This window comes from Microcebus murinus, chromosome 4, assembly GCF_040939455.1.
Source record: "Microcebus murinus isolate Inina chromosome 4, M.murinus_Inina_mat1.0, whole genome shotgun sequence".
In the NCBI taxonomy this organism is placed as follows: Eukaryota; Metazoa; Chordata; class Mammalia; order Primates; family Cheirogaleidae; genus Microcebus; species Microcebus murinus.
The window spans coordinates 54,036,988-54,047,482 of record NC_134107.1 but is presented as its reverse complement, the minus strand read 5'-3'; the positions used below and the strand labels follow the sequence as shown (position 1 = coordinate 54,047,482).

Here is a 10,495-nt window from a genome sequence, read left to right as displayed (position 1 = left end):
GAAAGGGAGCAGCCTATGAGAAAAGATCACGGAGGCAGATCCCAAAGGCAAAGAGACGGTTCAGATGTCATTGTTCTCCAGCTCCCAAAGTCCCAGTTCCTCCCCAGCCCACTCCACCTCACCCCACCCCACTCTACCCCTGGTTGTCTGTGTTTGAATGTAACAACCAGCTTCTACATTTTAACTTGCATCTGTGTTTGAAGTTTCATAGAATAGATTTACTATGAGTGAGTTTCACTGTCAGTTGAGCCCAAAAACCACTGGAGAATGAAGAAAAATGGGAACATAATCAAGAAAAAACCCAATGCTTTAGAAAACCTGTCTACTTTTTCTTTCTTGAATAATATATGTGAGATGTTTTCCTCATAAATGTCATAGAAAATGGCTTTAAAAAATCAACATAAAACCTCACCAAAGAAGCTTTGGATATATCTTCTACTACTCCAAACATTTTTTAAAAAGGTGAACAAGACCACCTCTTACTATTTTATGTAGGTCATATCCTTAAAGTAGTTCACCAACAACATTATGTTGCTTTAAACAGAACTACCACTTCAAGTAGAACAATTGATATATAATAATTTTTTTAATATCTAAAAGAAAATTAGATATATCCTTTCATTTTAACCAATGGTGATTAACTTATAGTTTATAAAGTATACCTCTTCTTCTAATTAAACCCTCAATGTCAGGCAGCTACCTACAGTTCATTAAAGTTCAGATTTTGCATAAAACCTCCATTATCTAAACTTGATGAGTTTTCCTTCCTTTGAGTACACCAAACTCTATGAGAAGAGGTCTAAACTCTAAAGACCCTTCAATAAATGCAAAATAAGACTTCCCCCTTGGCTCACTGCTGTGCTCTGAGGAACCTGGGGGATTCTAACTCTCCTTGGAAGCAAATATTCTTCCACAGGGAATAACATGGTTGAAAAGAAAAAAATATATAGCTTATTTGCTACGTTCACGTGCATCTAGCAACATTGTTTTATTGTAACAGATAGAATCCATTGCTTCCTCTACTGGCCAAACCTAGGAAAAGACTGACCATGTTCCCACAAAATAGGTGGAGGTTATTTAAAACATACACGTATGGCACACATTTTAGAGATCTACATGAAATGGGGAAAAAAGAGATAAGAGAAACTTAGTAAAGTACTGCTCAGGTGGAAGAAGAGAAAAAAATATTTGTGCGGTAAAGGACAGCAATTAATTTTCAGTTATTGAATGGGAAAGAAGTATATGTACAGTTAGTGGAAAATCTCTATGCAAAATGTGAACTATGGTTAGTTGCACATAGAGAAATTGAGGTCTCTATGTTGGAGGAAGATAACCCCCATACATATAGACATGAGAGGCAGAAGTGCAGGAAAAAGGAGCAAAAGGACCAGGAAAAAGCCAGTGGAAAGGACTCAGACAACAGTGGGATTGCCGATTGATTTCACAGGTGGAACTGGATAAGCAGAATTTTATGAGCATAGAACATTTTGCTTGTAATTTGTAGTATAATCTCCTGGGCTTTAATTCATTGTGGTATGTGGATTTGGTTTTTCTGCATTTGTTCATGGGGATCATAACATTTGTTCATGGGGATCATAAGAGTCTCTAAGAGTGCATATAAAATTTGAAAAATCCTGCCAGGCAATTCTCATATGAGATTCATGGGGAGGCATATTTTATGGTGGTTAAATTTTAGTCTCTGGAGTCTCCCTTATATGGAGTTGAATCTCTGTTCCATTGTTTAATAGCTGGGTGACCTTGGGCAGGTGACTTAGGCTTTAGAGTTTCAGTGTTCCCATCTATAAAACCATGATGCTAATAACAATAGCTATTTCAAATGGTTGTGGTAATGATTAAATTAAAAACATGTAAAGCGCAGCATACAGCAAGTGGTACAGAGCAATTGCTCAATAAATGTTGGCTGCAAATGCATGCATGGGCTTGTCTGGAAAGACCACACAGGACACAAACATGTTGGTTAGACCCTGTCCATCCTCACATGCAGAAAGCAATATCAGGGCATATATGTGGCTGCATCCACAAGAATTGGCAAAGGCATGAGGCCAACGATGCTCGTACTGGCCATTTGGGCCTGTTCAGCTTCAGGATGTGGGCTCTGTGCTCTCACTTGAACCCACCTACAGAGGAGGGGTGGTTGAGATCAGGGCTCAGGAGCCACACAGCTCACCTCTGCTGACCAGCTGTGTGAACTTGGGCAGGATACTTAATTTCTGTACTTACATTTCCTTAGTTGAAAAGTGGGGGTAATTAATAACAATACTCTCCTTGTAGACTTGTTATGGAGATTATATAAGCTAATATATTTAGAATATTTTTAGAGTGTCTGACACATTGCATAAGCTCAAAAATAGTAAAAAATAGTTGTAATTTAATTATTATAATAACCTTGAAATAGACCTCTAGGATTCCAAATTCTACTCTCTTTCCCAATAAAACCTTTGCAGAATGAATTTATGGACAGAAAATGAGAAAGAAGAAAAGTAGGAGAGGTTAGGTTAGAGGTAGGAAAGAAAAGTCAAGAAAATTTACAAAAGAGATAACTCAAAGCATAACTGATATTAAGAGGATTAAAGTTTTGGAACCAACCCAAAAGTTATATCCAAAACCTTTGCATTTAGTGGGCACTTAGACATTTGATTAATTGATTGGTTAATTAAGTGTGATTAAGCACTAAACTCAGCAGGTAACCTGAAGCCTGGTCTTTGCACAGAGTAAGGGCTGAGACAAACATGTGGTTTTTGTATGGTCTTTGAATAAGACCAAAAAAGCAATATAATGATATAATGATATTTCTCTCTCCCTCTCCCACTTCCTCTCTCCTTCCCTCTCCCTCTTTTTCTGTGTACTGAGAGGTTTTTGTCAAAGCCATTTGTTACTAAGCAAAGGATCAAGAAAGGGATTGTTGAAACTGTTCTTTAAGTGACATCCATATTCTTGCCCATAAATGTGCACATTGACCTCTTCACTTAATAAACAGGAACCTGAATGTAGGTCCGCCTGCTCTAGGTTCATTTTCAGCACTAGGGGTGGAGGAAAGGTGTTGAATAATCGGAATATTTTTTACTGCCATCCCTATAGCTAGTAGGATATCCCACAACTACTTGTCACACAGCCTAGCCAATTTTGGATTTCATCATCCTCTTCTCTCTTTGAAGCATCCATAGTGACTGCAGCAGTTGTCCAGACTTGTCCAGGATGAAAGGCATCAGCCACTTTGACAGGCAGCTCTGGAGATGAAAAAAGCATACAAAAAAAACCAAATTAATCTGGTGGGGGAGGGTACTGAGGTCCAGGTTTTTCTCAGTCTCAGTCAGCAGAAATCTGACCTCTGCTCTCTCCTGGCCTTGTTCTGAAAAGATGAACAAATGTAGAACCACGCGTTTCTACAAAGAAGGGACAGCAGACGGGTGCCAGGCCCTCTGACCCGGAACGTCGCCTTCTGTTTCTTTCAGTATATTCTGTGTATGGTGTATCTTTTAAGTGCTGCAACTAGTAAACCTCTGCTTTCCTTAAAGTGAAAGAAATAAAGTTATAACTTTATAATGGACAATCATAAAACTAGGAAGAAACCCACACAGTTCAGGAAGGCGGAATAAGGATTTTGAACACACCAGAACATCCTGCTACTCGGGTAATGGTGCAATGGTAACAGACTCATGGGCAAAGTAGATCTGCTCAACTCCTAATTTGCTTTCATTTCATTTCTCACTACGAATAAGAAATAGTTCACTACAAATACAAAAGGAGGAAGCTCACAGATTTCAAACAGGATTCATGCCCAAGATTAGAGTGGTTGTCACAAAACACAAGCTCTAAGTCAGTTCTAGTCTCCTGGTCTAGGCTCTAAAACAAGTATGAGGATGAATGCCTATTTTGGATAATTAAGCAGCAGGTTTTTGAGCATTTCACAGGATTGCAAATCATTAAGAGATAGTATGAGTTCACTAAGAACCCATCCTGCTGATAGAGCCTTATTTTCTTTTTGTTAAAGGCAACTATCTGTCAAGGAACTGAATCAAACAAAGTGACAATTAATAGGAAGTTCTGCCATTAAGAATCTCAAACCATTTCCCAAGTACAGAATATAGGTCTTAGGAATAGGAGAGGGGATGTGGCATGAAAGAGGGAGCAGCATGGAAGACTTACAAGATTTCACGTACTGCAAGTTGAGATGCTGTGATCCAAGCAGCAACTCAGTGGCTTGAGGTGCAGAGGGAGCAGGAAGTACTGGATGCCACAGGTTGAAGGACTACACTGGGAGTGCCCGGCTCAGCTCAGGTGCCACATTTTAGAAGGGATTCTGACTAACTGAAGCACATGTAGAAGACAGTGAAGGGGATGATGAGAGAACTTGAGCAATGTCAAAAAGTGAGTGGATAAAGATATTGGATATTTTTATCCTGGAGGTGAACTAGAACAGTAGTGTGGCTTAGAAAACTTAGGCTCTGGAGCCAGACAAACTTAAATTTGAATCCTAGCTGTCTCCATAAGCTGTGGGATCTTGGGAAAGCTACTAAATATCTCTGTACTTATTTCCTCATCTGTAAAATGGAAACATAATGTGTACCTCATTGGGTGATCAGGATGAAATGCAATAATGTATATAAGGTGCATGGTATATAACAAATGCTCAATAACTATCAGTTATAATCATTAATATTATTTCTCAGGGGACATCATACATGATTTCAAACCTTGTTTTTTCCAAAGGCTCTTTTGCTCAGCATATAAACTGTAGCTTTTCAAACTTCATAGTTAAGAATATGTCTTAGTTTATTTGTGCTGGTATAACAGAATGCGTGAGTCTAGATAATTTATAAAGAACAGGAATTTATTTCCTCACAGTTCTGAAGTGTGGGAAGTCCAAGATCAAGGCACCAGCATCTGGCAAGGGCCTTCTTGCTGCATCAGCACATGGTGGAGGGTAGAAGGGCAAAGAGACAAAGGAGGGCCAAACTCATCCTTCTATAATCGCATTAATTCCACCCATGAGGGCAGAGCCTTCATGACCTATTCCTCTCTTAAAGTCCCCACCTCCTAATACTGTTACAATGGCAATTAAATTTCAGCCTGAGTTTTGAAGGGGACAAACATTCAAATCATAGCTCTGGGGATAATTTTTAAGAAATAATTCTGCAGGTCTGGGTGAATCCCTGGAATTAGCATTTTAATAATAAACCGGGCAATGCTGGAGCAGAGGGCCAGTGAACCTTACTTTGAGAAACATTGCTATAAATACATGGAAGTCTCCCCTATCCTAGAACAGCTTTCCTTCTATGTACCTTTCTTTTTAGTTACCACCTTCTCTGTCCTTCTGCTTTGAACAACTTACTCCTAGACACTAAGTCTAAACAGAAACACTTCCCATCCGGGACACCAGGGAAGCCTGGTGTGCCACAGTGTGTTGTACCTGGGCTGAGATGTGATCCCCTCTGCCTCAGCCCTGCTGGACACCACTGACCATAACAGTATCTCAGTTCCCTCCCATATGACGTTTACTCTGCACATTTTCTCTCATTCTTCAGGGGTTCTTTCCAGCTGGCTATTCCGTAAAAGTTGCAGGATCTCCTAAGGCCTAGATTCAGCTCAGAATCTTACTTCCACACATTCTGCTGATTAAAGTAAGTTGCAGGACCAGTCCAGATTCAAGGAGAAGAGAAATAGATTCAACTTCCTGATGGGAGGAGTGATAAAGTCACATTGTAAAAAAACGTGGAATGGGAAGGATGGCTGTGACTGCCTCTGGGAACAATTTGCCAATTTGACTTTGAAGAAATTATTTAACCACTTGATTTGTTTTCTTCACCTGTAAAGCAGGAAATAATAATACCTAGCATTTTGGCATGTTGTAAGTGATAAGAAAGTATGTTGAGTACCTAGCACATTGCAGTGGGCACCTAACAGCAACAAAAAAACCCACATCGATTGAGCCTATGCTATGTGGCAGCACTGTTCTAAGCACTTTAAATGTATTACTTTATGTAATCTTTATAACCATTTAATGATGCACATATTAGTATTCTCTGATGAGAAATTCTAGGCACAAAAAAAATGTTAACTTGTTCAAGATTGGTTAAATAGTAACTATTCTCCCTAAACCTTGAATGTCTTACTACCTGCTACATCCAAAGGACAATTTTTAGTTTTTTCTCTTTACATTCTATTTTTATTCTTTTTTTAATATTAAAAGGCAGGGGCCATGCTAATCTTCTCTGTATCGTTCCAATTTTAGTATATGTGCTGCTGAAGCAAGCACTAAATCCTATTTTAGACACTGATGTTGTAGGTCACTCCTCCATCAAACACTCCTCCACCCCTTGGCCCCCATGACTCCCCACTGTCCAATTTTTCCTTTTTTTCTCTGATTGCTACTTTCCATCTCCTCCTTGTTGAGCCACATTTCATAATAAATGCCCAAGTTCTCTCCCATTTCTCCAGCACTTCTTTCTTGGAGGAGCCCATCCACTGGGGCAACTCAATTTCTACCTTCCCATTGATGATCGCCAGTCTTCCCTCTCTCCTAAACTCTAGGCTTGCATTTCTAATTGTCATCAGGGTCTCTTCACATATGACCCAGGTAAGCTTTTGAAATTTCTGTGTCTTTCATTTGGTCCTCCTTCCATTGGTTGCAATCTTGCCACTTAATACTTGAAATGTTTTTCAAATCTGGACGTGTCTGGCATTCAGTTAATGCCTCTGGCCTGGTCTAGGCCTTCATCATATCTCGCCTGGTTTGTCAAAGTCATTTTTAAATGTATTGCTTTCAGTTCCTTTCTGGCATAGTAGCATTAGTGTTACATTTCTACACGTTTTAACACACAAACATCCTCACCATTCCTACACCAGCCCTAGCATCACACTCCCTCTGATGTCACCTCCACTGTCACCACTGTCACATGGTCTTTTCCTCCTCTCTATGCGCCCCCTTCTTTCAAAGACCAGCATCTGCTAACCTTCTTCCACAGGCTCCCTTTCAGCTGGTTTCTTCTCCCTCCTAATTTTTCTAGGGCAGGAGTCTACCTGTCTTTTCATAACTCTCTGGAGTTATCTTTACCTTTACAACTCTGTATTTTCTATGGTCTTCCCTTATAAGCTCCTTGAAGCCCTAGTACCATTCACAGCAGCATTTCAAAGCTTGCCTGTTGCGAGAACACTATAAGATCCTAAATTACCTTTCTGTGCAATACGATTTGTCATGAGATGTCCCTAGTGACAGCACAACTTTAAGGCAACAGTGCCAGTTGCCAGTTACAGACATTCTACTCTTAATCTCTACTCAAATTGTTCTAGAGCAGGGCCTAGACACTAGTATTATGTAACAGGAAAAAAGAAAAAGAAAGAAATAAGGAAAGAAAAATCAAAGTTACCTGACATCCCAGGTATGAACTTGAGCAAGTGACCCCTTTCTGAGTCTCCTTCCCTGGTAAAGTGAGGGCAACAGCTATACAGATTTCGTTGGGCTATCTAGAGAATTAAATGAGATTATATCTCTAAAAGGCCTGGGCACAGTGCCTGGCACATACAAATAGCGCGACACTTAGTGGTTATCCCTTGAAAGGCTAAAAAGATGAGTGGACCAGAGGTTCCCTGAGGTCCCTTCCAAATAGCCAACATAATACTATTCTTTGGGTGCTGGAGACACGTTGTCAATATTCAGATTTCCAATCAGTTGCTTAGAAAACCAGCCAGGGTTTATGAAGCTCCAAGTAAATCTCAGCGTCTTTCCCAGGAGTCATTTATTTATTTAATTTTAATTCTGATCTGAGAGGCTCCACCTTCTCCAAATCACCACAGTGGTTGAAAAGGGCCTGTGCTTGGAAAACCCTTTGTTGAAAAATCTTAAACCCAAACCCCACATTTGCGCACCTGTCACCTTAGGCCCAAGGTTTCCGCCCAGGAGGCTTTTCTCAAGTTTGAAACAGGGACTCGGTGCTGCGCATCTTGCAGGTGTGGTCCAGTTTACAACCTCGCGCCACGCATCCGAGAACGTGCTTTGGGCACCCGCGGGGTGGTGGGAGGGGGTGCTCGGTTTGCATCAGGGCGGAGGGCTGGGGTGGCGAGAGTGTCCGCGGCGCGCAGCCGCTCACACTCTCCACGCCTGGGCGCGACCGCTCTGAGCGCAAGGTCCCGAGCCGAGTCCCGCGCTCGGCCGGCAGCCGGCAAGCACCCGGGGTCCCAGACTGGGGCCGCGGCGGTCCTACCCCGCGGCGCGCACCCATGACCCGGCCCCGCCCCCCGGCGGCCGCGAGTGGCGGGCGGAGCGCAAGGAGAGAGGCGCGCTGGGCTGTGCGGCGCCGCCTCTCCTCCGTGCCGGGGGAGGGACGGAGGGGCCGGGCGGGAGAGAGAGAAAGCCCGACCGACCGGCTGGTGAAGAGCTGCATGCAACCGGTGGGAGGCCGGGCCGGCTGGGGCTAGGGCTCCGGCTCAGACCGTTTCTCGGCGCATCCCTGGCGGCGAGCGCGGACCGCCCGAAGGCGGCGGCTCTGAGCTGGCAGGCGGAGGGCTGTCTCCCGCGCCCGCCTGCCCGGCGCGGTCCGAGGATGCGGGGGGGCGATGCCCGGGGCCAGGGACGCGCTCTGTCACCAGGCGCTGCAGCTGCTGGCCGAGCTCTGCGCCCGTGGGGCCCTGGAGCACGACAGCTGCCAGGATTTCATCTACCACCTGCGGGACCTTGCCAGACCTCGGCTCCGCGACCCAGGTGAGTGCGGCCACCGCCGCCTGGCGCGACCTGAGGGCCCTGGACTGGGACTTGGGGCCGCACCGGGCCTGGGGTAGAAGAGCGACGCTGACTGGGAGAGGGCGGGGGTGGCCACCCAGCCAGGGGAGAGATCAAGAACCAGCGCACCATGGCCTGAAGCTGGAACCGGGCGGGACCCGGGCGGTGGCTGCTGCGCGGAGGCCGAGTCCCGGTGGGCTGGGGCAGCGTTGAAGGGACCACGCCCGCCACCTGCGCTCCCATCCACAGGACTCCTGGGGGCGGCTCCCAAGCTTCGAGCTACGCTCTCCACTTCCCCGGCTCTGCACTCCCAGCCAGGGGAGGCCGCGGCGGCCTCCTGAGCCGTGGGAAGGGGGACGAGGCCGAAGGAAACTCTGGGAAGTTGAGAGTTGGGGAAGCCCCGGGCTGAGGCAGAATCCCACCAGGCGCAGCTCATCCTTGCTCCTGAGCGCCCAGTTCCTTTTCCTTGCTCTAGGGTGAGAAGGGCAAGAGGAGGGAGAACCTGCGTTGGGCCGGGGACAGGGAGCTCCTGGTCCAGGGCAGCCGGGCCTGAACCCATTCCCTGCGGGTCGCCGGCGCGGAGCTAGCCTTGGGCCTGGGCTCTTGGCTGGACCGGCTGCTGCCGCCGGGCTCTCGTGTCGGTGGGCTCGTCAGGCTCTGCTTGTGCACCTGTAGTTATCCCTAGTGAAAGTTGGAAAGCTCCTAACTTTGGAAAGTTCATTTATTTTGGCATTTGACCAATTAAGGTTAGAGGAGGGAGTTTTGGTGGAGACATTTGCTTTCCCCAAGGTCCCTGTGTCTTTCGGGTTTCATTCCCTCCTGGTTCCAGGGAAAATACATTCAGACACTTGTCACCTCACCTAGAGTAGCAATTTTCTCGGAGATTCTCCCAACCTAAGTACTTACCAAAAAAGCATATTGTGGTTGGACCGATAAAGATGGAAAAGAAAATGGCCTTTCCCTTGATGGTCATGTGTATAAATATTGGAAAAGAGCTATTGCTGTGCAAACTGTCACGTTCGAGTTTACCTCATTTTAAGCTAAACTATTATATAAAAATCCATTTACCCAAAGGATAAATTAGAGAATTATTTAGTTTGTGAAGAGTCACACTGACCCTGATTTCAATAGCATATCCTTGATAGTATACTCAGAATGGGTGTGTGGGGTGAAGTCGTCTGTTAAAAGTTTAAAAGGTTTTTTTTTTCTATTGAAAAAGAAAAAAATATTGTTCCCCATTCCTGGTGGTTACATTAAGTTTATCACGTGATCACTAATATGTGACTTCAAAATGGAGAATTAAGTCGAGAAAGACTGATCCCTGTGGTTCCCCCGGCGGTTTAATTTCCAGCCTGTGTGTGGCTCATTGCTGGATGTGATGTGCCGCGTGGACCACACACAGGCGTGGGAGCACCTAGTCTCACAAACCCCAATCCCAGGAAGGTGTCCTAAGTGGGGGAAGTTCTGTCCTTAAGCAGCAGGAACAGGAAAATTATTTAACATACTTCACCCAAAGCAAGTGTTAGTGTTGAAACATCTCACTTCCTAGCCCGTGACTGTGCTATGTGTGTGTGACTGTGTGTGACACGTGTCCTCCTTGTTATCCCACGTAAGCAGGCATCTTTGGCTTTACAAGCGAAGGTGGATGAGGCCTATCCCTGAATCATGTGTTTAATACCCCACATCTTTTTGGCCAGCTTTCCGCCTCTGCTCCTTTTCATCTAGGGGCTGGATTCTGTGTTCTCAGGTTCTGCTCAG

The 10,495-nt window shown here is 44.7% G+C and overlaps 1 protein-coding gene and 1 non-coding gene across 4 annotated transcripts in view; one reads left to right on the top strand and one right to left on the bottom strand.

Annotated features, from left to right (window-relative positions):
- Positions 1–6,175: 6,175 nt before the first annotated feature.
- LOC142870766 (U6 spliceosomal RNA) lies at positions 6,176–6,277 on the bottom strand. Its single transcript, XR_012919108.1, has one exon. It is a non-coding gene; the product is annotated as a U6 spliceosomal RNA (small nuclear RNA).
- A 2,020-nt stretch (positions 6,278–8,297) lies between these two features.
- The window catches only part of SYT9 (synaptotagmin 9), a 170,467-nt gene continuing 168,269 nt past the window's right edge, over positions 8,298–10,495 (top strand). For 2 of the 3 annotated variants that reach the window (XM_076002217.1, XM_012744207.2), the window contains exon 1: positions 8,573–8,719. In XM_076002217.1, the coding sequence (XP_075858332.1) occupies positions 8,575–8,719 (145 nt within the window). In that variant the 5' untranslated portion in view covers positions 8,573–8,574. Of the gene's footprint in view, positions 8,720–10,495 lie in introns of all 3 variants that reach the window. The other variant, XM_012744206.2, reaches the window with a different exon arrangement.